This window comes from Panthera tigris, chromosome D1, assembly GCF_018350195.1.
Source record: "Panthera tigris isolate Pti1 chromosome D1, P.tigris_Pti1_mat1.1, whole genome shotgun sequence".
In the NCBI taxonomy this organism is placed as follows: Eukaryota; Metazoa; Chordata; class Mammalia; order Carnivora; family Felidae; genus Panthera; species Panthera tigris.
In genome coordinates this window covers 72,971,231-72,996,958 of record NC_056669.1, presented here as the reverse complement: position 1 = coordinate 72,996,958, position 25,728 = coordinate 72,971,231, and the positions used below count along the sequence as shown (strand labels likewise).

Below are 25,728 nucleotides of genomic sequence, written 5' to 3'. Positions count from 1 at the left end.
TCATCCCCAGAACCTGAACCTGGTCTCTCACGGGCACCCGGAGGAACTCGGATAGGACCTGAATGCCTTGAAGCTGTGGGCAGATGATACCTTTGGCAAGGCTGACACTGGCTGCTCAGACCACCTGAACATCAGTGGGTGCCGCTGCCAGCTCCAGACGCCCACCCCACTGGAATGGTGCAGGGGTCCAGGGCTGGGCTCCTTCAAACGCTATCATAGCTTCCTGCTTCTCCCCAGGCAGAAGCGCTCTGGCTATTGGGGTTTCCCGCCTCCTCCCTGCATCTGCATCCAGGCCACATCTGGCCCCCCACGCTCTCCCCTGCCTCTGACCCATTCCTGTCTTTCCCTCTGCCTTAAGCTTGTTTCCCGCAGCACCCTCAGGGAACTCTGCTCTGTGGCCCTGACACCCTCCCTTTGCTTCCAGGATTTCCGGAAATATGAGGAAGACTTTGACCCCTACTCCATGGTGAGAAGATAACTCTCCTCCCTTGGGGAGTAATCCCGGGAGTGGGAGTGGGGGATTATGGTGTGTTCAGTGATGGTACATTCTGAGCCCTGGGGGTCCTGGGGATGAAGTGGGGCAAGTGAGGAGCCCCAAGGATCCCCAACTGGTCTTTGGGGGTGAAGGCTCCTTTCAAAACAGCACTGTGGTGTGACCCACAGGGCTGGTGTGACCCCCAGGGCTGGTTGGGGCCGAGGAGGGTTATAACCGCAGTTTCACATGCTGAGCCCTATGACCAGGTGCTGTGTGGTTTGCTGGGTGGCACATCTTCACCCAGCCCTCACGGAATTCTCACAAAGAATGGATCTGGGATCTGCGTGGCCACCTCTGTGTGTGTGTGTGTGTGTGTGTGTGTGTGTGTGTGTGTGTATCCATGTGGCCGCCATGAGGCCTGGGAACCCCCAGTTGAAGACCGATGGGTGTGGGGCTGGGAAGGGTCCCCTTGTCCATGTACTCTGTGGGGCCCTACCCTTACCCTCCAGGCAAACTCACAGCTTCCAACTGTCTGTTCCCTCTAGTTCACCCCAGAGCAGATCATAGGGAAGGATGTCCGCCTCCTGCGCATTAAGAAGGTACGTGGGCACGTGGAAGTCAGGCGGCCACCACCTTTCTCTGCCCCAGCGCCTTCCCATCTCGGTCCCCTGCTTCTACTCTTGAAGAGACTCCTGAGCGACTCCTCAGATCCCATTTCTTCTCCTTTCTCCCCTGGGAATGTCCCCTCCAATGGTGGGACCACACACCCAGGTCCCACTTAGTGTCCCTACCCCCTTTTCTCCCTGATGGCACTGTCATTGGCCCCATGGCTTCTCTTGCCCTCTCTGTAGCGCTGTCAAGAGGCCCGCAGGCTGCTGTCTGCGTGGATCCCTGAGGCCTGTTTTTCTCTAACCAGGAGGGATCCTTAGATCTGGCCCTGGAAGGCGGTGTGGACTCCCCGGTCGGAAAGGTGGTCGTCTCAGCTGTGTATGAGGGGGGAGCTGCTGAGCGGCATGGTGAGTGGGGACCAGCTATGCCCCAGTTTGGGGATGGTGTGGTGGTATACAGGGCCCCCAGGAAAGCACACAGCTGCCAACTTGAGGGGGCCAACAGTTGCTCAAGAACTCCCCGCCATCTGAATAGGTCCATCTATCCATTGAGTCCCACATGTTGCCCATGGGCATTTGATAGTGCCAGGGCTATGGGTATACGGTGAACCAGACTCCACGCCGCCCTCCAGGGGCTCCCCATCTAGTGGTGAAAACATGCTCGGAATTGTCTCATTCTGGCAATAACAGCATGCTAAGAGCTGACAGAGGAGTGGGGGTGTGGAGGGAAGTTGTGGGATCCTGAGGGGCCCCTAACCCACCAAGGGAAGGCTCCCTACAAGCATGATACCTGAGCTGAGCCTTAAAAGATAAGTCAGTGTTAGCCTTATGATGATGGGAAATAACTTTCCAGGAAGAGGGGACAGCACATGTAACGGCGAGAAAGAAACCATCAAAACCTTCCCTGTTCTTTTAAAAATAAGGGCCAACCGGGGCGCCTGGGTGGCTCAGTCGGCTAAGCGTCCGACTTCGGCTCAGGTCATGATCTCACAGTTTGTGAGTTCGAGCCCCGCGTCGGGCTCTGCGCTGACAGCTCAGAGCCTGGAGCCTGCTTCAAATTCTATGTCTCCCTCTCTCTCTGCTCCTCCCCTGCTCACGCTCGGTCTCTCTCTCCTTCAAAAATAAATAAAAACATTTAAAAAAAATAAGGGCCAACATCTGTCAAGAACTCACCATGCACCGGATGCCATTCTACGTACCTGCACCTATGCTGTCTAAAGTGTTCACGTGTATTAACTCATTAATCCTTATGACAACACCGAAAGTAGGTACTGTCATTACTTTCATCTTACAGCTTAGGGAACCGAGGCACAGAAAGGTTAAATGCTTGTTCAAGGACCCATGGCTGGCAAGTGGTGGAGGCAGGACTTGAACCCAAGCAGTTTTGTCATTTTGCTTTTTCTTGCCTTAAAGCCACTCACCTGTCAGGGTCTGAAACTCATCGTTAGTGATTTCTTTTTTTTTCTAATTTTTTTTTAACATTTATTTATTTTTGAGAGACCCAGCATGAGCAGGGGAGGGGCAGAGAGAGAGAAAGACACAGAATCCGAAGCAGGCTCTAGGCTCCGAGCTGTCAGCACAGAGCCCGACGCAGGGCTCGAACTCACGAATTGTGAGATCATGACCTGAGCTGAAGTCGGATGTTTTTTTAACCGACTGAGCCACCTAGGCGCCCCAGTGATTCCTTCTTCCAAGTCCAAGAGCCTTTTCAGTACTCTTTTTTGAAGGAATCGGTGGCCTTGAAGGAGAAGCCTCGGGCCCCTCACCTTTCCAGGCCAGAGCAGGAATCCCATGGTCAGATCCCTCCTGGGATGTGCTAGGCTGCACATGGTGGAATGAAGGGCAGGTGACGACATGGGCAGGTGACAGAGTGATAGGACAGTCACCAGGCTGCTGGCAGCCAGGCTTCTGTTGGTTACAAAGGGGAATCCAGTTCCCACCTATGGCCCCCTGATGACCTCAGGCCTCTCACAGGCTCACTCTGAGCCTTCATTTCAGCTGTGGAGCGGGGCCTGCTCAGCTAGGCAGCTGCCATGGCCCACTGCTGCCCTCCTAGCCCATTTGACACATCTCAGTACCAGGTGAGTGAAGAGTTGCTGCCTGGCCTAGGAAAGACACCTGTCTACTGTGTCTGGCAGGGGAAAAGGACCAGAAAAAATGGATGACTTTCCCGGGTCCCTCCCTTCCTTACAAAGCTCCAGCCCAACCACTGCCTTATTGCTCCTGAGGCTCCATCTTGGGTTTGTACAAAAGGAAAAAGTCACCTCTCCCCAGACTCACTGGCCAGAGGAAACTGCAGTCTATAGTCTGGTCCCACACTGCTTTGGACTTGCCAGCAGCTGCTGGAAGTTTCTCCAGGAGCCTGTGTGTTTTAAGCCACTGCCACACCACAGTGTTCAGTAACACACACCACATTCCTGTGGCCTCAGGCCTGCAAGGCTTCTGGGTGATCTATTTCAACATAATCCAGAGAATGTTCCGTGGACACCAGAACTGAGAGAAATCCCTTGAAAAAAAATTTTTTTAAGGTTCTGAGGTTGAAGATGTATGAGAAACCATGCACAATCTACCCACTTCTTGGAGAGCCACAATACATAGTAGCATGTGCAAGGCTCTGACAAGTCCTGCAGTGAGTAACTCTGCTTAGCTTATAACTCAGCTTTTCCCAAACTTATTAGACCATAGGTCATCTTATCCTGGAAAACCTTTAACATCATTCATTTATTCAATAAATATAGTGAATTCTTATTTGTATGCTAGGTATTATGGTAAGTGCTAGGGGTACGGTAGCCAACGGAAGAGACGGTCCCTGCCCTCATGGAGCAGACAGTCTGGTGGGAGGGACCATCAATCAACAGATAGATATATGATTATAAATTGTGAAAATGCTCTGCAGGAAAAGACTGGGATGCTATGAGAGAACAATAGGAAAGACCTGCTCGAGATTGTGTGCAGGTCAGAGCCAGTCTTCTCTGAGAAGGAGACATTTTATCTCAGCACTAGAAGAGAAGGGAGAGAAGGGGCAAGTGTCCCAGGTGGAACAGCATGTGAAGGCTCTGGGGCAGGAAGGAGCTCAGCCCTCTCAGGGGCCCGATGCAGACCGAGAGGGCTGAAGCACAGACAGGGACAGCTCACAGAACTAGTTCATGTTTCAGATGACTTCATGGGTAACACAGGTCTGCCTCCCTCCGCAATAGTAGAGGCCCGGGCAAAGGCTGGGGTGGCGATGGTTCATCACTGGTGTCCTGATTCTACTGAGCTGGGGTGAGGGAGTGGGGACAGGGTAGGAAGTGCCCTTTGAGTAACCTAGTGGATTGTTCCCCCCATGCCTTCTGAGCCCATCTCAGAATTGAGGAGTGAGGTTCCTTCTATGGCCCTACAGTGACCCCCTGCCCCTCACCTTTGCCAAGCCCTGGGACAGGTACGTGTCATGTACAGGCCAGTTGACCAATAAGCCTCATTTTCCTGCAGGTGGCATTGTGAAAGGGGATGAGGTCATGGCGATCAATGGCAAGATTGTGACGGACTACACCCTGGCTGAGGCAGAGGCCACCCTGCAGAAGGCCTGGAGTCAGGGGGTAAGAGCAAACCCCCTCCATGTCTGCCTCCCCTGCCTGCCTGCCTCAAACCCTGACCTCTGCATCCAGGCCTTATAGTCAGGATGCCCCATCCCAGGGTGGGTATCCAGGGTCCCGGAAATTCTTGGGTGACACCCATATAACACATCCAGCCAATGGTCTCAATATGACAAGATGGGATTCAGAAAAATAAATGTCAGTTCTTGGCCTTGAGTCCAAAAAGCAGGTGGCACAAATACAGACTCCAGAAGACCTGGTGTGGCACGGCCTTCTCTAAGTGCACACTGATCAGGAATCAAAGGTGCTTGGGGCTACTAGAAAGCATTAAAAGAAGTAGAGGGCCCAAAATGGAGGAGGGTCTGGTGGTAGTCTGTTCTGTGCTCATTAGACAGCCACCTGGGTCAAGGCCACCACATAAGGTTTTCCTGGCTGTGCACTGCACAATCCGAGGGGGTGCCCTCCTACAGACTACAGTGTGGATGGTGCCCTCTCACGTTGTGCAATGCACAACCTGTGCAACTGTATGCAGGCAGCCGAGCCTGAGGTATTAAGTTCAGTGCCGAGGAAGCTGACCAGATGGGCCTGGGACCCACATGAAGGGATATGGAGAAGAGAAGATTCACGGGTAACATGATGACTGTCTTTGATTATCTGAAGGGCTACATTAGGGTAGAGGGAGCAGAAGAGTCCTTTGTGTTTCTTAAGGGCAGAACTGGATTGGATGGGGAGAGGTCCTGGGGAGAACTTTCAGTTCACTGGTAGGAGCTATATTGCATGGTGGAGGGGCCCAGTGATACTTCACTTGCTTTTTATTGGATACACCCAAGCCGAGGGTGCACAATGATGCCTAAGCCAAGGATGGCAGTGATGCCATTGAGGGGATTCAAGTGTTAGAGTCAGAAAGCTAGGCCTGAAGTTCCCTGATTGGATGTGCATCAGATTGATCTAGGGAGATTGTTAAAAATACTATTTCTCAGGACCTTCCCCAGATTTCCAGGGGCATGTCTATGAGTCTAGAGTTTTAAGAAATCCCCCAGGTAGATTCTCACATTGCTGCCTGGCTCTGGACCACAGATCAGCATTTGGGAACTTAGTGTCATTCAAGGGCTCATAAACCTTGCGCTCTATGGTTGTGAAGTCCCAGAGATTGGAAGCTTCCCCATGGGAAGAAGGCCCCAGCCAGCTGATCTTGAGCCACCAGGAATGGGAATGGAGTGTCAAGGGAAGACATGCCATCAATCCCTGAGCATGCCCCAGAGTCACAGGGCTTCTCCCCACAGGACTGGATCGACCTTGTTGTTGCCGTCTGTCCCCCCAAGGAATATGATGACGAGCTGTAAGTGTATGCGGCCCCTGGCCCTCTGCTTTCTCTTTCTCCTCCTCCAGAATCGTGGCTATCTTCTCCTAGTCTGCCCCCAGCCTTCCTCTAGCCTGAAGGATTGGTCCAAGCACACAGCTTCTAGGAGTAATTGATCCTAAAAACTCCCAGGTTAGAGAAAGCCTAGAATGAAGTCACTGTCCCCAAGCGTTGTCAGTGCTGCCGCCATGACTGTCTTGTCCAAATTCTTCTTGACATATGGAAAACTGAGGCCCAGAGCTGGTCAAGATCTCAGGCCAAGTGAATGATGAAGCTGGGACAGCCTCAGCATTTCTGATTCCCCACTCAGCACTTCATCCCCTGCACCATCATCAGCTAGTTTCCACATTTCTGTGTCCTTTACTATCTGGTAGTTCTTCCTGGATACGTAACTGCATTTCCTCATGCTGAGGACCACAGGACCACAGGCTTTGGCCCCATCCTGCAGGATCTTCAGGGAGCCTTAGGCCAGTCTCCATCTTGCTCTATGATTCTCTGTATGTCTGTCTCTCGATGTATATGTCCCTTCTCTCTTACCCTGTCCTTTTCTTGCTTCCTCTGTTCCTGACCTGAATCTGTGCTCTCCTCTCTTTTACTGTGTATCCATTTCCCCTCGCTGTCTGTCTGTCTCTCTGCCTCTTTGGTGTCTGACGTCCATCCTCATCACCTTCCTCCCCCCACCCCTGCACCCTGCCCACCCATACACTTATTCCTCATCTCACTGCTTGCCTGTCTTGGTTGTGCCTGTTTGCTTCCTCCGCCCTGCACCGGCTGAGTTCTGGGTACGTCTTGGAGAAATCAAGGTCCTGTAACAATTAATTCTGGACCCAGAGCCTAGGCAGGACCCAAGATGGTTGCTAAGTGAAGAGAGAGGTCTGCTGGAGCTCTGCCTGAAAATAACCAAGCCACGTTTTGTGTTTCCTGCTCTGCTCTGCGTATGTAGCTCTTCTCTTACCTCCTCTGCAGCCGAAAGCCCCCAGCCGGTCCGAAAGTTCCTTGAAGACCGTGCTCCTGTGCATAGACACAGGTTCCTCCTGCAGCTGGAGCCTGGCAGCCCCCCACGGTGAATAGGCAGGTGGGCTACAGGGCCCTGTCTGTCCATGCTGCATGCAGGGGCCATCTGCTGCCGGTGCTGGCAGGTTCTTTGGACTGGCATCTGGAGGGCTGTACAAGGCTCCATCCCTGAAGTGCCATCCCGACCTGCTGGGGGCCACCCTGGAATTTTGTCCACCTCAAAGACCCTCCCACTCCCACGGGGGAGCCAAGCAGAGCCCAGTTTGTAGCACACTCGGGACCTGGGTATACCACTCACCAGAGCCCTTGAGAACAGCCACGGGTGCTATGCAGCACCCATGCAAGTAGGATGGGGCAGTGAGCACCATTCTCTACTGGGCACAGACAGTGCCTGATGGGCTGGGTGAGCCCAGAGGAAGTGCAGCCTGGATATCCCCCCAGAGGTGTCCTCAGCGAAATGTGCCTCCCTTCCCTGGGAACACCACCCTCTGGGAGCCCCTGCTCTACCAGGCCCCATGCTTGGGCAGAGCCAGGGCAATTAGGAGGCAATTAAGGCTGGTCCAAAGAACCAGGGTTGGCCTATCTGAGCTGTTCATGTCCTGTTGTGACTTGTCATGGCCTGAGCCCTGCTTGGACCAAACTGTCCCCTGTGCCTTCTCTCTCCCTTGGCTCCAGCTCCCTTGACAGTGTCCTCTGTGGAACACTGTGGAGCCCAGTTTGGGGATGGGCTTCCCACTCTGTGACAGAGCTGTGCTCATGGACAGAGCTGGCAGGTGGCCATGAAACTGGTGTTTGGTGTGGCCTAAGGCCCGCAGCTGGCAGCATATGGGGCAGACTGAGGCCTGGACTTGTTGACTTTTCTGTTACAAGTTTCTCAAAACATGAGGACCTCACGCTCCCAAGACAGTGGGCTTGCTCTGCCCTGCCTTCTGGGATGGCCTCAGTGGCCCTATGTTTTCTGCCACTTATCATGTGCTCTTTGTAACGGACCCCACACTGCCTTCTGGTCCCCTCCTGTCTCATCCCACATATCCCTTCTGACCTCTCCCTGGCCTCGTGTGCTGTGGCTATAGCGTCTGTGGAGCTGTGTGGGGCCTGCCGTGTGCTGCCTGTTGTCAGGCCCTGCCCTGGGCTGCATGTGCACCCACAAGGCCTGCATCCGCCTGGTCTGCTTCTTCTTCCCCACAGGACCTTCTTCTGAAGTCCAGAAGGAGAAACCAAATTCACCCCTTGAAGCCAGCGAGCTCTGGACTCACCCTCCTGAACACAAAGCCTGGAACCAGCCTTGAGAGATGACAGCCTGCAGGCACCCTGGAAACCTGCAGCCAGCACCCAGGGATTTCAGACTCCCACTGGCCCTAAAGTAGGGCTCCGTAAGGAACCCTGCAGGCCACTCTGATGCCCACCATGGAGGGAGGAAGAAGCTGTTCTGAAGAGGGCCCCTGGGATCCAGACTCTCATTTCTTGCTTCCAGCCCTGTGAATTTGGTTTCTCCCATCCCTGGGAGACTACCCCCTTGAATTTGAACAGGCCCTGACTCCTGGGTTTCTTTCCCCTCCCTCTCCTCTTACTTCTGCTAATTGCTGCCACAAATCTTCCTCTGAACTCATTAACAAAATAAACTGTTTTATTTTCCAGCTTCCAGAAGTGAGTGTGGATTGGGGCAGCAGATTCAAAACTCTCAAGTTGAAAAAAAAGTACAAAAACAAACAAAACGTAAGGTCTTGGCCCTTATTCAAGAGTAGGAGACAGGACCCAGCTCTGGAATCTGGGTCTGACATAAGGACATGATCAAATGGCCAGTGGCTGGCTTTGAGGAAGGGGGGCTGGAGCAGCAGGAGATGGGCTGGGCTGGGCTGGGCTGGGCTTTATGTCTTCTCAGAGAAAGATGGCGGGAAATGAAGCCACGAGATAGGGACTTTGCTCAGTTCCAGAAAGCATAGTTGTAGGCAGGAGTCCCAGAGGATTACCTTTAAGTATGGGATGCCCCAGGTTCACTCAGGGACAGCATGGCCACAGCTGCTTCTCCTGAAGTCACTAAGACAGGATGCTAGGGAGGGAGGCAGGGGCAGGGGGCCTATTCTGTCCATGAAATTCCATCCAGTGGAAAATCATGGAAGGAGGCAAGGGCTTGAGGCAGGAGGGTATAACTCCACGGGGTTGGCAGGGGGTAAGTCGAGGCCCCCCTGGTTACAGGGCCCAGGGATGCTCTCAGGCTAGCTCCAGGGAAGAGAGAGGTCACCAGGGTACTCCACGACCAGGAGACATGGTGTCCCCAGGTCTCCTGAGAATTGGAAATGGAAGGTGGTTCTGATTCAAGGTGTTTCGGAGCAGCAGCTTTCTCCATTGAGGCCTCCTGTCTCTGCTGCCACTTCCCCTATGTCCTCAGAGCTCAGCTTGAGCTTGGCCATCATCATCTTCCACCTTTTAGCTGTAGCTCCACCAAGCCGCATCGGCCCCCCCTCCCCCACCCTAATCTCCATTTCCCAATTCCAGATTCCCCAGGCAGAATCTTATTGGGACGACTTACCTGAGTGGGTGACCCTGGGGCCAGGGACCAATCCTAGTTCCAATCAGCTGAGGTTGGGCAGGGAGTGGGTCGTGACCCACCCAGCATGACTGCTGAGGCAGCAGGGACTATGTGTAGTGAGTCATGTTCAATGGAAGGGGCAGAGAGAAAAAGAGAGAGAGAGAAACTGCTGGCCTTTTTGATCTTAGTGGAGACAAGGCCACAATGACCTCCTAATAGCTGGTTTCCAGAGACAGCAATCACACTGAGGAATTCTCCTTTTTTTCTTATCTGGCCTCCAACCTGGCTCTGGAGACAATTCCAAGACGAAGGTAAAAGAAGGGAGTTCATCTCTGCTGACATCTACTGCGTGCTGGGCCTGGGCCCGACCCTGGTCTCTGCCATCTCAAACTGCAATGACTGGAATTGATCCACAGCCCCCCCTGAGGAGCCTAGAGATAACAGCCAACACTTAGATGACATTGACTGTATGTCACGTACTGTTCTAAGCACTAAGTTCATCTGCTCCCCTTAACTCTATGAGGTAGATACCACTGTTGTCACCAACTCCATTTTATTAAGAGAAGACTGAGGGACGAAGAGGTTAAGTGACTTTTGTTAGGTCACATGGGAGGAGGTAGTGGAGATGGCATTCCAAACTCCGGCGCTCTTGCTCAAGGGACCGTACCTTTCTCCACTGTATGTTGTATGGGGCCGGGCAACCCTCACTGGAACATATCAAGTTCTAGATTGTTGGCAGAACAATTCTCTCCACACGTGAAGAACAAATCGCGTTTTGCTGTTCAGTGATAATTACTTCCTCTTGTGACCCGCAAATACTGCTGTAGAAACCTTTAGCTTGTTGATGCCTGGGATCTCAAATTCATCTCCCTCTATTCTTAGTTACTGGCACCTTAGAGTGAATGAGTTTATCAGTGCTTATCAGGACTTGATGAGTGACACAATAAAGAGGGCTTTGAGCCCCTGGTGAGAGAAGCAGGGTAGGAAGGTATGCCACTGCACAGGGTGGGAAGAGACAACGAAGGGAGGCCGGGGACTTGGGTGATCCAAGCCCTAAGCCATAGGTTTGTTTAGAGCAGGGAGGGTGAGTGGGCTACAACGAGCTTCAGCTTCCTTTTTTTACGAGGCCTGACTCCATCTTCATTATCATCAAGCAAATCAATTCTTATGCATTGGAAAGTGGTTCCATATTAAACCCAAAGTACTCAGCTCTCCCCAGCAGACAGTGGCATTAACCAGGTAAGAAGTGGGAAGGTCCAGAGGAAGTGTATCGAGGTGGGGCCCTAAAGCAGCTCCCGACCTTCTGTGGGGGCCATGAGGAGCTCCGGTGAAGCTAGAGTCCACCAAGGGGACTGGGCCAGACATGAGATTCCGCGTCAGTGTCCAGACAAACCCATCCAGGCCCAGGACGTGTGCATGGCCTACATTGCTACTTCTGTCCCGGGGCTCTGGCCAGGCAGCCACTAATCACTGATCAAAGGTGGCCCACAAGGGGAACCCCATTTGCCACCTTTGAATCTAACCCGCATCATTGGGTATTTGGGAAAATTGAGGCCAAGGAGGGGAAGACTTATCCAGGGTCGACCTAAGTTGGTGGCACAGCTGCCATTTCTACTACACTGCCCAGTGGGAAAAATAACTAAAAAGGCTGGGAATTCAAGGATGCCTTTTGACTCTGAACTTTTAGCATTTTATCCATCTCATTGAAGTTGCTTCCCACAGCCAGTCCCTGGGGATACTAAGCCGGCTTTGAGCCTCTCACCTCTGCATCTGGAAGTCAAAGTAAAAGGGTCAAGTTTACAGCCTCTATGCTTCCAACACACCCCTTTAGGGCCTGTGCGGGGCTGGGAAGCTGGTTTTCACCCATTCCAGCCTAATTCCCCAGGCTGAGATGTGGATAAGAATCTGTTTCCAGGGTTGAAAGCCCTTTTCTCCTCCTGTCCCTTCTATGACTCTTCCCAGCTCCCTGGGGCCCAGGCTGGCCATGCCTCTGTGAGAACGGGAGGGAGCAGGAATGACCCCCTGGGAAAGTCAGGTGGGGCTGGCAAAGGCAGAGGGCAGAGGGCCAGAGAGCCTGCCATAACTGTCCTCATGGGACCTAGGATTTGCAGCCTACGGACCTACCCACAGGCCTCGATAGAAGTAAGATTGCTACTAACTTTTAGGTGTTTACTATGTGTCAAGCACTAAGGGTATAGTGATGTTTAATCATTGTAAGACATTACTAAGAGGTAGACAGACCGTGATGTTCTCTTCACTGAGGATACTGAGGCAGCAATACTTAAGTTACATGTTTGAGGTTAAATAGACAGTAAGTGGCAGAGCCAGGATGCAGACTAGGCTCCAGAAGTCCGTATCATTAACCATCATGCTATACTACCTGGTGAGAAAGAAACCACACACAGAATGTGGTTTGGGGAGGATTAGGGAAAACTCCAGTCAGAAAATAATTCCTCTATGCTTCTATCTTCTCTCTGCTTCGTGGTGTCCTTCACACTGCAGAATGAACCCGCCAAAACCTGGCTCTCCTTCAAACTCTCCACGGCTGTCCATGCTGTCCTCAGGACAAGGTCACACCCCTCTGCCTGGCATTCAAAGTCTTACATTACCTGACAACTTTTCCACTCTGGTCGTTTGCTACTTGCTTCTTTCACTGCACTCTGGTTTCCAGGGCAGGTCACGTTCTATCACTTCTCTGCGTCTCTGCACATGTTCACTCTACCTTGTCCTCCTCGTGCCCAGGTGAACTTCTATGCATCCTCCAAAGCCCAGGTCAATTGTAAAAGGGGAACACTGGGCCTGGCATCGAATAAGAGCTCAGTCAGGGTGAGCTCCTCCTTCCTCCTGAGATGGACCGTTTGGGTTGTGACAGAAATCCAATTCAAGATGATCACATCAGTGAAAAATCTAAGAGTATTTGATGTCATGTCTGGCTGGATCAAGTGTTAAAGCAGTGACATCAGGAATCTGTTGGACCATCTGAAATTGTCTGGGATCTTCAGAGAAACACACACACACATGAGACACATGAGAGAGAGATTTTAAGGAATTGGTGCACACAATTGTGGGGCTTGGCAAGTCCAAAATCTGCAGGGTAGGCCAGTAGGCTGGAGACCCAGGGAGGAGTTGATGGTGCAGCTCAAGTCCCAAGGCAGTCTGAAGGCAGAATTCCCTCTTCCTTGGGGGATATAGTCTTTTTTCTATTAAGGTTTTCAACTGATTAGATGAGGCCCGCCCACATTATGGAGGATAATCTTCTTTACACAAAATCTACGAATTTAAGTTTACTTATTTATTTTGAGAGAGGGGGAGGGCACAGCGAGAGGAAAAAAGAGAATTCCAAGCAGGCTCAGAGCTGTCAGCGCAGAGCCTGACGTGGGGCTCGATCTCACGAATTGTGAGATCATGACCTGAGCAGAAGTCCAGAGTTGGGTGTTTGAGCCACCCAAGCACCCCCAAAATCTACAATTTAAATGTTAATTTCATCTAAAAAATTCCAATACAGCAACATCCAGATATATCTGACCAAATGTCTGGGTGCTGTGACCTAGCCAAATTGACTCATAAAATTACCCATCATACCATTCCTTGTCTCTACCCTCCTCTGGTTTGCTTCATTCTCAGATGAACTCTTCCCATGTGATGTCAAGATGGCCCCCAGCATTCAAAACATATTCTATAGCTGGTACAACCTCAGTGGAAAAAGCACATTTAGCTAATAGTCTCCACTCAATCCTGAGGTCTCATTCTGGTTAGCTTGACTTGGTGGTAAGGCCTTCTTCCCTAATTGGCCAGGCCTGAGTCACATGTCCACCCATGTAGCCCCACCAGCACCCCAGAGTCTGAGTGAAGGGAAAGAAGGGTTCCAAAAGGAAAATTAGATGGCTGTTCCAGAGGATAGGGAAATAGATCTGGGTAGGCACAAAGCGGAGTCCACTAAGGTCTCCCGAATCTCCCTCTCTCTTGCTCTTTTCCTCCTGTTCTTCCCTTATCTTCTCCCTGTGATCTATTCTAGGAGCAACTGTGGTTCAAGAGGCCAGAACCCTCCCATGGTATGTGGAACCCTCATTAACTCCCAGCTGCCGGGCTGGTTCCTCAGCCACCACCTGGGGACAAGAAATGGAGAAATGAAGGGTCTTCTGTGACCACAGAACTCCCAAGGGCTGAAAAACAGGGATTCCAACACTTGCTTCCCAATGTCCTGGGAAGTAAGAACTGTGTTATTTTATTTTATTTTTAATGTTTCTTTATTTTGAGAGAGAGAGAGAGCACATGTATGGGGGAGGAGCAGAGAGAGAAGAGGGAGAATTCCAAGCTGACTCCACACTATCAGCACAGAACTCTTGATGCAGGACACAATATCATGAACTGTAAAGATCATGACCCAAGCCAAACCGTGAGATCATGACCTGAGCCAAAATTAAGAGTCAGATGCTCAACCGACTGAGCCACCCAGGTGCCCCGAGAACTGTGTTATTTTAGCTTTACCTCCCTTTCTTCAATTATAAAAGAGATATAAATACTACCTGCTACGTACAATTATACAAATCAAAAGAAATATAGATAAGGTGCTTAGAACCAGTTCTTGGATCCCAAATTACATTAATTTTTTTTAAAAATCTGGCATAGATGCTGCAGAAGAGGAGCTTGGGGTTCATTTTACCCCTCAAGGATGGGGCTTCCCAAAGGTGGGCTCTTTGTTCCTTACTCTGCTTCTGTGCCCCCCCCCCAACAACTAGAGCAATTGGGAAGAACTATGGCCCCTCTCGAAATGTTAAGTGAAGAAAGCCCTCCATGCACCTTTCCTTTTTAGGTAAGCAGCACTTACTCCCCCAGAAGGCCACCAGCTGAGTGTGTGTGTGTGTGTGTGTGTGTGTGTGTGTGTGCAGGTTGGGTTTTTAATATGGATCTTTATTAATTTTATCCTGAGTGTGCACATGAGGTATGCTATAACAGAGACTGATTTCCTATCAATTACTTTATAGTAAATGACAAGTGTGTTGTGCCCCCCTCCCCCTTGGCTCCAGACCTTACCCCAGGGTGATGTGATGAAAATGAGATGCAAAAATCTCTACATGAGTGGTGGGGCATTCCATAGGCAAGGGATGGAAAACAAGGGATTTTCCCCACGTATAGACAGGAGAGAGGTAGCGATCCCGCTGCCCTCCAGAAAAAGGAGGGCAGAAAAACTTCATTTCTTTGAGAAGGGATGGAAAGGATCATGGATTCTCACCCTAGACTTTTATTTTTTTTTTCAATATATGAAATTTATTGTCAAATTGGTTTCCATACAACACCCAGTGCTCATCCCAAAAGGTGCCCTCCTCAATACCCATCACCCACCCTCCCCTTCCTCCCACACCCTATCAACCCTCAGTTTGTTCTCAGTTTTTAAGAGTCTCTTATGCTTTGGCTCTCTCCCACTCTAACCTCTTTTTTTTTTTCCTACCCCTCCCCCATGGGTTTCTGTTAAGTTTCTCAGGATCCACATAAGAGTGAAAACATATGGTATCTGTCTTTCTCTGTACGGCTTATTTCACTTAGCATCACCCTCTCCAGTTCCATCCACCTTGCTACAAAGGGCCATATTTCATTCTTTCTCATTGCCACGTAGTACTCCATTGTGTATATAAACCACAATTTCTTTATCCGTTCATCAGTTGATGGATATTTAGGCTCTTTTCCATAATTTGGCTATTGCTGAGAGTGCTGCTATAAACATTGGGGTACAAGTGCCCCTAGGCATCATCTCACCCTAGACTTTTAGAAGGTACACACCTAGGGAGATAAAGCTCTAACCATCCTGGCACCTTAGGGGCTTACCTTAGGGACCTGGTCCTGGCTGTAACACTTTGGCCCTCTTGGGGAGATAAGAGAAGTTTTATTATCTTTTTTTTTAACGTGGTAAAATACACAGAAGATGAGTTTACCGTCTTAACCATTTTAAGTGCACGGTTGACTTATTCAGCACATTCACATTATTGTGCGACCATCATCACTACCCACTTCCAGAACTCCTTTTCTCCTGCAGACCCAAATCTCTGTGCCCATTAAACGATAACTCCCTGTTCTCTCTTCCCCTCAGCCCTTGGCAACCACAACCCTTTCTGCCTCTGAATTTGACTCTAGGTACTTCACCTAAGTGGAATCATGCAGTATTTGTCTTCTTGTGACTGGCTTATTTCACTTAGCATGATTTTCTCAAGGTGTTCCCATGTTGTAGCATGTTTCAGAATGTCCTTCCTTTATTCAGGCTGAATCATGCTCCATTGTGTGGATATACCATATTTTGCTTATCCATTCCTCTCTTGATGGATGCTTGAGTTGCTTCCACATTTGGCTGTTGTGAGTAACGTTGCTCCAAACATGGGTGTACAAATATCTCTTTGAGACTATGTTTTCAATTACGTTGGACACACACCCACAAGTGGAACTGCTGGGTACATCTGATTATCCTTTTGGATAAGAGCAATTATTTGGACAAATGGCTACAGATCTAATTCTCATGGTACATAAAGAGCAAAACGCTTCCAGGGAAAGTGAGAACAAAAATTCCCTGCCTTTATAACTTATACATTTCCAAGTATCAGGAGGGTAGGGCATTTTGCAAGAGCACAGAAATCGAAGAAATTGTATTTCCCCACAGTCCACATGCTGGTCACAGGTGGGCAGGAAATGGAGGTTCTTGGCAAGCATCACAGGCAAGCGATGTAGGCAGTCACCCGAGAAGTAGAACTTCTCCTCTCTGCGTAGATGCTGCAGAGCTGACCACTCTGGCCACAGACTCTTCATCAGTCAAGGACAATCCTGAGAACAGCAAGTCAGCTCCGACTCTACTATTAGGGTCCCATCACTTATTTGACAGATATCATGGAACAAAATTCTAGCTGATGTGGCCCCAAACCCTCAGCATAGTCCGACAGACACCCCTGCAGCAGCCAGTTCCTAATTCGGTGTCCACAGATGGATTTAGGGAGAGTTTATGAACACCAGCATTTAAATCTCCTTTTCAAGAAGTGATCTAAAGCTTTTATCGTTTTCAAAAGTATCTGTGACCCAGAAGAGGCTAAATCCACTCTCATAAAAGGGTGCCAATGAAAACAAAAGCAAAAATCTTAATAACAAGGTCTTAGGAACTCCCGAAAGATTGAACAGCGAGCTCCTTTTGTGTAAGCCCTGTATTCACCACAACTAGTAAGGTGCCCAGCAACCTTAATGTGCTCAATAAAGACCCACCAACAAATGAATGTAGAATCTGTCAAAGACAAAGAAATGCACCTTAATGATGTAAGTCAATGAGAAAGTTGAATACAACTTACAGACATCAATTTTTCACCTGGCTGAGCAAGCACACAGCTGGTTCGTCCATGGGTAAACATTACCACTGATTGATTCTTTCGCTCATTCGTCCACTCATTCATTCATTTAGCAAATATTTATTGAGGTTGAGCACCTGCTCTGTGCCAGAACCAAAGCTACATGAGACAGTCTCAGCTCTCAAGCAGCCCCCAGCACAGTGGGGCAGGCAGAACCACAAATGAATCATCACAGTACCGGGTGGTAAAGGCAGTGACACAGACTGCACAAGGGGCTGGGAGACCCAAGGCAGGGACCTTTTAGTGGTTGAGCTTGGAGGAGGCTCAGGGAAGGCTTCACCAAGGGAGTGACATTTGAGCCCAGTGCTGAAAGCTGAGAAGCAGATAGTCAGTGGGTGAGGGAGCCTGTTTTTAGCCTCCATGGCCAGTGCTGGGCACACACAACAGGTCCTCCCTTACTATGGATTGTCAAATGAAGAGTGCCCATCTGTAGGGGAAAAGTCTATGCAGGGAGCTCCTGAGCTAAATTCCAGCACTAGCAACCCAGCCTCCATTATTTTCCATGACTCCTCTCAATATGCCCCCGCCCAGCAAGACTCACTGGTTTACTCACTGCATCTGGGAAGTCTTGTTCCAGCCCTCCCACCTTTACACACTGATATCCCTCCCCAACCAGAGTTACCCCTACTTCTTCACCCACATAGGCTGGGCCATCCCTCAAGACCACCTTTTCCCCCAAAGCTTCCAAGAGTCTACCTCTCCAAGATCAGTCACCTTTTTTTTTGTTTTAATAAATGTGTTTATCTTGTTTTCCCAACCAGACTGGAGGCCCCTGAAGGCAGGGACAATCTGTTATTATTCTTTATCAGGAGACAATGTAGTAGAGAGCAACGGTTCTCAAATATTACACACATCAGAATCACATGGAAGAGTCACTAAAATAGACTTCTAAACTCTACTTCCGGAGTTTCAGATATAGTCAATTTCTAACAAATTCCCAAGTGATGTGGTCCAGGAACCGCACACTCTGAGAACCACTGGTATGAGAAGCACATGGGTTCCACACCCAACTGAACCCGGATTTCACTCTAGGCTATGCATCTCACTGGCTGTGTGAGTTAAGGCAAGTCTCTTAGCCTCTCTGGGCCTCACTTTCCTAAGGACACGGTAATACTTTGCAGGGTTACAAAGGAACCCAGCTGGCACCCAATGGACACCTAATAAATGCCTGTTAATTGATTGGCTAATTGCCTCAGTTACAAATCAAAGCATCCCTTTTTAAAAATGCTTTTTAAAGCATAAGAGACTCTTAAAAACTGAGAACAAACTGAGGGTTGATGGGGGGTGGGAGGGAGGGGAGGGTGGGTGATAGGTATTGAGGAGGGCACCTTTTGGGATGAGCACCGGGTGTTGAATGGAAACCAATTTGACAATAAACTTCACATATTGAAAAATAAAAAATAAGGGGGGGGGATAAAAATGCTTTTTAAGTTTATTTGTTTATTTTGAGAAGGGGGGAAGGGCAGAGAGGGAGGGAGAGGGAGAATCCCAAGCAAGCCCACACTGTCAAAGCAGAGCCTGAGATGGGGGTCAATCCCATGAACTGTGAGATCATGACGTGAGCCAAGATCAAGAGTCAGATGCCGGGGCGCCTGAGTGGCTCAGTCAGTTAAGCGTTTGACTTTGGCTCAGGTCATGATCTCACGGTTTGTGAGTTAGAACCCCACGTGGGGCTCTGTGCTGACAGCTCAGAGCCTGGAGCCTGCTTCGAATTCTGTATCTCCCTGTCTCCCTGACTCTCCCCCACTTGTTCTCTCTCTCTCTCTCTCTCTCTCTCTCTCTCTCTCTCTCTCTCAAAAATAAATAAAATGTAAAAAAAAAAAAAAAGAGTCAGATACCTAACCAACTGAGCCACCCAGGTGCCCCCAAAGCACCCACTTTTGAGCCAGGTTATTTCTCCCAATTAGGGGAGCAAGCAACACCTCAACACTCTCCTCCCCAACTCTTTTCCATCAGGGCCTGACCAGCCGAAGAATTTGATTTGATTTCTCCACTTCCAGTGGAAAAAGTGATGCTTCTCTCCAAACCACTGGGCTCACTTTTTTTTAAACAAAACTTCTCTAGGCTCTGTCCTTTGCCCAAGCCCCAGATCACCCACATCATTAAATGAGTATCTTCTCAAGGACGCACAGACTACCCAGAAAGCTTAAAATTAAATATATTCACCATTTTAAGTTTTTAATACACTCATGTTAGCTAAAAATAGATTTTGACTATGTGGGGCATGAGGGGAGTACTTCAGCAATGTTTCCTTCAAGCATGTAAATGTTAGGTAGTGGCTGTGTGTTTCTGTCTCTCTCATCCCTAACTCTCTCTCCCTCCTTTCCTCCCTCCTGTTCTGGTCTCTGCTTGCCTGAATGGAGAGGTCTTTCATCGCCCAAGCACCAGAGAGAAGGGTCTTCCTCCCTCCTCCCTGACAGAATCATAGCCGTAGGCATGACCCACACTTACTTCCATTTATGTGTAGAGATTCACCCGTGCACAAGGAAGTCAGCCATACACATTAAATACAGGCACATGCTCGGGGCGCCTGGGTGGCTTAGTCGTGGTCCGTGAGTTCGAGCCCCGCGTCGGGCTCTGGGCTGATGGCTCAGAGCCTGGAGCCTGCTTCCGATTCTGTGTCTCCCTCTCTCTCTGCCCTTCCCCCATTCATGCTCTGTCTCTCTCTGTCTCAAAAATAAATAAAAAACGTTAAAAAAATTAAAAAAAATATATAGGCACATGCTCAAGCAGCCAAGTCTCAATAAGGACTGTGCGCTTGCTCTACAGACGCCACCGCCAGACAAGTCCCCACGCACCACCTTGCACCCCTTTCCAACTGGATAACTTCCAACGCCCTTTTTTGCCTTCCTTGTTTACCCCACCCCCATCCCCAACTCACCCATTTCTAAGCAGGATGCTCCAAGTAGGAACTGGGTTCTGCTACCCAATTTGCTGGGGGTCCTGGGGCAAATGAGTTTTCCTCTCTGCCTTCTCACTTGAGTCATGACAAATATACCACCTGCCTTAAAGTGAGATAACAATCAAGCCAGATAATGCAGTAAAGGGCTTGGCACCTTGTTACGGCCCATTTAAGTTTTAGGTAGGAAATCAATTACTAAAGAGCAGTAAGCATTGCAGCATTATTTACAATAGCAAAGACATGGAAACAACCTAAGTGTCCACCGATGTATGAATAAAGAAAATGTGGTACACACACACACACACACACACACACACACATACACACAATGGAATATCATTCAGCCATAAAAAGAAGGAAATCCTACTGTTTGTGACAACCTGGATGAAACTTGAGGGCTTCATGCTAAGTTGAATAAGTCAGAGAAAGACAAGTACTATATGATCTCACATGTGGAATCTGAAAAAGCTGAACTCGGGGTGCCTGGGTGGCTCAGTCAGTTAAGCTTGCCGCTTGGGCTATGGTCATGATCTCAGGGCAGTCCGTGAGTTCAAGCCCCACATTGGGCTCTGTGCTGATAGCTCAGAGCCTAGAGCCTGCTTCGGATTCTAGGCCTCCCTCTTTCTCTGCCCCTCCCCTGCTCGTGCTCCTTCTCTCTCTCTTTCTCTCTCCCCAAAATAAATAAATATTTAAAAATTATTTTAAAATTAAAAAAATTAAAAAGCTGAACTCATAGAAACAGAGAACACATTGGTGGTTACCAGAGGTAGGGGATGGGGAGTGACAGGTGGAGGAAGTGTGTAAAGGTGGTCAAAAGGTAAAAACTGTCCACTATAAGAAAAATTAGTTTTGCTTAGGGAATGTAATATATAGCATAATGACTACAGTTAACAATACTCTATTGTATATTTGAAAGTCGCTAAAAGAGTAGGTCCTAAAAATTCTCATACAAGGAAAATATTGTATGTGAGGTGATGGATGTTAACTATAACTATATAACAATATATACATAGTTGTACCTTATTTTGTACATCCTAAACATATACTGTGTTATATGTTAGTTATACCTCAAAAAAAAAACGGGGTAGGGGAGAAAGGGGGAAGACATCTTGGGATTTGGGGCAAGAAGCCCTCAGCTGGTCTGAAAATGGAAAAGCTTGCCATGAGGTCTAGTGTGTGCCAGGCTTTCTCACCCTCATGATCCATGAGGGAGGGATTATTCCTCCTGTCTTATAGTCGAGCATCAGGGAGGCAGACTTGCCTAAGCTCACAAGTCTGGTCAGGGGTGGAGCTGGGACCTGAACTTCCCCTCTGTTCAGTGGACAGGAGATGAGATGCCTCGAAGGGGAGGAGGAAGCTGAGACCAAGACAGTTTGTCCAGTGGCACCCACCTCACCTGACCTCAGCCCCAGCTCTGGCAGGGCCTCCAGGCCCAGGCAGCTGAGGCCTGCTGTGCCTGCCAGAGTGCACCTGTCAGGGGCCAGGCTGTGCCAGAGACAGGCATCCTTTTTGGTGAAGCCCAGATGGAGATTCTGCTGCAGTGTGGCCTCGGGTGAGGACAGAAGCAGGCCAGCACACCTCATGGGACCCCGGTGACCATTCCCATTGGTCACTAATAGAAGTTGTCTCCAAAGCAAATCACTGCAGGGTCATTTGTGTGCCCGCTTCACCCACAGAAAGAGGCCCCAGTCAGCAGGGGCCCTGGCACTCAAGTCCTCCCATCTGGAGGCAAAATGTGCAGATGGGCAGGTTTCAACAGAGAAAAGGCAAAATGTGCAGATGGGCAGGTTTCCCCAAAGGTCTGTTCTTTGGTGCCCACACTCCCTCCTCAGGAGATAAAGTCTCAGGAGCAGAAGAATCCTCAGTAGCCCCGGCACCCCTTTGGGAAGTGGTTAACAGCACAGTCTCTGAAGTCAAGCATGACTGTGTTTGAATGCTTTCTCTACCAATTCCCAGCTGTGTGATCTTGGGGAAAGGGCTTAACTCCTCTGACCCTCAGTTCTCTGCTAACAGTAACTACTAGGCAGTTACTCTGTGATGTAAAACAGGTAAAGTGTGTGACATGTACTAAGCACACCCAACAGATGTTGGTGAAGCAAAAAGGAGATAATCTTATTCTCTCTCTCTGTGCCGCTCTCCACCATCTGTCCAGAAAGGCAGCAGGTTTGAGGATGGTCAGCAGCTCAGGAAGGGAAATAAGGCATGCTTGAGAAACCCTGAGTGCGTACACAGGCTGAAAGCAAATGCTGAAATGCTCTGGAAAAAAAATGAGGAGTGTGTTTTTTCAGAAAGGCTGTGTGGAAGAAAGGAAGAGATATAAGATATACACAAGGGAGAAGACCTTTGGGGGTAGAGAAATGGTGGAATTTTACTAAGTTTCTTCTGGGAGGTATGGGAATCATGTCTTTCCACCTCCCCTGGAGAGTTTAGTAAAGCCTCCACTTCTAATCCATGCGATGGGGAGCTGGATATTTGGGGGGATGCAATGAGAGAATTAATGTGACCTCGAGGGGCCTCAAGGATATAGAGCAACCAGGCCATGAATGGAGTTGCCCTTCTGGGTTATATTATTATAGTGAGCATGATCCTGGACCGAAACTTCAGTGGGCGAGAACAAAAATGTTACTGAATTTCTACTTCAAGCCCCCACTCCAGCAGGGAAGTAGTTAACATGGGGCTTTCTTGACATTTCTTCCCACCTCCCTGCCTGTTTCTGTGGTGCCAAGAGACTTGGGGAGGCTCCATCTTGTTTCTGTAGCAAACACCCATGTAAGTACTGCTGAGGGTCCCCTGCATCCTTCAGGCTGGTGGCTGTGCCCTGGGGCAAGGGAAACTTTCTTCAAAATAGTCCTGGTATGGATTTTCTAGCACAATCTACACACAGCCTTTCCCTTGCTGGGTAGCTTTCCCCCCTACCCTGTCCTGCCCAGTATACACACATACACAGCAGGCAGGCAAAGAGGCTGGGCACAGGTTCCCCGTTCTCAAGAACTCCCTCCCCTCCCCTCCTCTTGACAATAGGGCAGGATGGAGGTGAAAGGGGAAATGACTTTTCCCGCCCAGGTTCCAGCCCTGACATTTTGTCTATAATTCAATTCTCTCTTTTAGTGATTTTACAGTCTTCTAAGTTTCCCTGCAGACACAGGCTTTGAACACACCAATTGTCTGCTTTCTGCTCTATCTCAGCTTCACAGCCACCTGCCTGAAGGGGGGTGGGGTATGGAGGGGAGGGTGATGATATCTTCTCTACAGATACCCCTATTTTATTCTTACTTGTTGCATAATATGGATGATAGCATAATTTTTGTTTTTGTTTGTCTTTAACCAGCTCACTGTGGATTGGGATTATTGAAATGGTTAATTTCTTGAAATATCCCCCCATTCTATTATGTCACCATTATTTACCTGATGACCCCCACTGCCATGGTCACTGACACACCTGGTCAGCCAGATAGAGACAAGGAACTAAAGCCTGAACAACATCAGGGCTGGAAGGGACCTTTCTGAAGGTGTGCACCAACCCTTTCCTGGCACAAAGGAGGGGAGGGGCCCTGCCTGCGGTCACACTTACCCAGTACACCAGTGGGCACAAGAATCCAGGTTTCTGAAATCCATCCCAGGTTTTCCATTTTGCCAGAAGGAAGGCTGAGAATTCTCAAAGGGGAATACCCTAGCTGGTAGCAAGCTTTTGGTGCCTGCCCTTCTTCTAGTCCCCCTCCCCCCATTCAGAAGCCTGCTACCTTGTTGGAAGTGGGAAAGCAGGAGACCCAGTGCCTCCTCATAGAGACATGTGTAGCTCTGTGTCTCCTTCTGTTGTAGAGATAAATGGTTTCATGTCACACAGGCTGTTCCACATATATGCCTGGGACATCTTTCCATGTCAGAATATATATCCCTACTTTAGTCTCTGGACTGTCTCAGTATTCCACAGTATGGATAATACTATGTTTTTCGTTTGGTTTCTTTTAACCAGCCCTCTATTGATGAACATTTTACTTGTTTCCAAAATTATAATACATACTACAGCAGAAGTCCTTCCATGCCTCCTTGTGCACCTGACTTTTGGAAAGTGACTTTCCAAAGTAACTCTAGCACCTACTTGGTGGGCAGTGCGATGAGCATCCTCTCTATACAGCTAGGTGTAGGAAGGTGGGAATTTGGTCACAGTCGCACAGCAGGCTTGTTCTAGAGATGGCAAATGTGGGGCCCTCTTCAGTCCCCAGACCTAACACCTTTAGTCCCAGCTGATGATCCCTTAAGTCCTTTACACTTGGGTCCAGCTTGGATTGAACTTGGCCTTCTGTTTATTTCAAATGGCCCGGAACACCAAAGTGTGTGGGTTGTGCCAAGCACTGCATGCTGAATGTCAAGGAAGAGAAAGACTACTAGATAACCTTCACTGACTGAGGGAGTCCCATGGGTGGGCCCCTAGAGGATGAAGTAGGCTGGACTATCTTCCTGGTTTACAAAGCATATTTATGCCCATGATCTCATTTTACTCCTCTGGAGTCTGTATTATTATCTTCCTCATTTAGAAAGGAGAAAAATGATACACAGAATAATAACTTGTCCAACATCACACAAACGAGTAGTAGCAGAGCCAGGACTGGGGACTTGTTCTTTAAAAATTCATATATTATCACCGCTAAAAGGAAAAATAGCGTTCCTGAAAGTGTGAAAAACTGAAATTGCAACTACAAAAATAAAATGGCGACTTTCAAATAGAAAGTTTGAAGAAAAAAAAAAAAACTTGGAACAACAACAAAAAAGCTTTGAAAAAAAAATCTTGTTAGGTGACCATGGGCACATCATCTCATCTCTCTGAACCTTCGTTGTCCTGTTTTCACAGAAAGAGAATGGTAGTAACAATAACACTAAGCACGGGAATGGGAGCTAATATATACTTCACTCTGCTCTAATGCAACAGTCGTTTCCAGGTCTGAGCTTCCCCTGCAGACTTGCATTCAAACATACATATTTAATATGGCTCTAATAATATAATAAATCTTATAATCCTATGATAACACACGATTTTGTCTCCTAGTTTTTCACGTGACGTCATAAGTTTTTCCCACAGCCTCAGCAATCCCCTTTTCAGTGGCTATTATCCCCTGGATTAATTAATTCCTGCTGCTGGTGCCAGACAATTTACTGCCACCAAGTTTTCACTATTTTGGCGGATACTGGAGGAAATCTCTTTCGGATTCAGAGAGGTTCCAGAAAGTCAGAGACTGAGGTTTTCGGACCCTAAGCTCCTGCCCTCCCCAGGCTGTTCACCCAACCCCACCGGCCCTCTGCCAGGGTGCCTGCTCCTGCCCTCACCTCTTCCAGAGCCTGAGGCAGAGCTGAGGCCTTGCCTGACAGCATCCTATAAAGACTCAAAGCAGCAGCCTCAGAGCAGGCGCAGAGAAGCTTCTAGGGAAAAGGCCTGGAAACAGCTTCCCTTGGTGTCCCCCACCCCCTCCTGAGAACTGTGTATTTATGCCCCATACCTCTAACTCAGAGAATTCTTTTAAAATTCAACCTAAAATCCCATTTTCCCTTATTTCTTCTTACTACATAAACTTTTTTTTTGGTCAGGGACCTGTGGGAATTTCTCCAGAAGTGTGAGAATGCATTGCATTGTCTTTTCAATTCCCCCAGGTCCTTTAACTCATCAAGCCTGTTGGTACCAGGTTAAGAATACATCCCAGTTGGAGGGGGCTGGGGGAGGCATTCTCTCTTTCCACCCGTCCTGGCTGCCTCCCACTGTTTTCACTGGGCTTAATTTCATAAGTGCCCCTTTTTCAGTCTTGAGCAGGTACCTATTCACCTGACAGTCACTGGAATGTTCTAATGTATTAGAGGCATGCCTGACAGAGATGGGTGGGGTGCGAAAGAAGGGATCT

General features: G+C 49.0%; 1 protein-coding gene across 2 annotated transcripts in view; it reads left to right on the top strand.

The window, feature by feature from the left end:
• USH1C (USH1 protein network component harmonin) overlaps window positions 1-8,670 on the top strand; it is a 46,970-nt gene extending 38,300 nt beyond the window's left edge. For both annotated transcript variants that reach the window (XM_042958871.1, XM_015537988.2), the window contains 6 exons: window positions 425-466; window positions 1,021-1,074; window positions 1,392-1,491; window positions 4,555-4,661; window positions 5,942-5,997; window positions 8,221-8,670. In XM_042958871.1, coding sequence (XP_042814805.1) covers window positions 425-466; window positions 1,021-1,074; window positions 1,392-1,491; window positions 4,555-4,661; window positions 5,942-5,997; window positions 8,221-8,233 — 372 coding nt within the window. In that variant the 3' untranslated portion in view covers window positions 8,234-8,670. The remainder of the gene's footprint in view (window positions 1-424; window positions 467-1,020; window positions 1,075-1,391; window positions 1,492-4,554; window positions 4,662-5,941; window positions 5,998-8,220) is intronic.
• The last annotated feature ends 17,058 nt before the right edge of the window (window positions 8,671-25,728 follow it).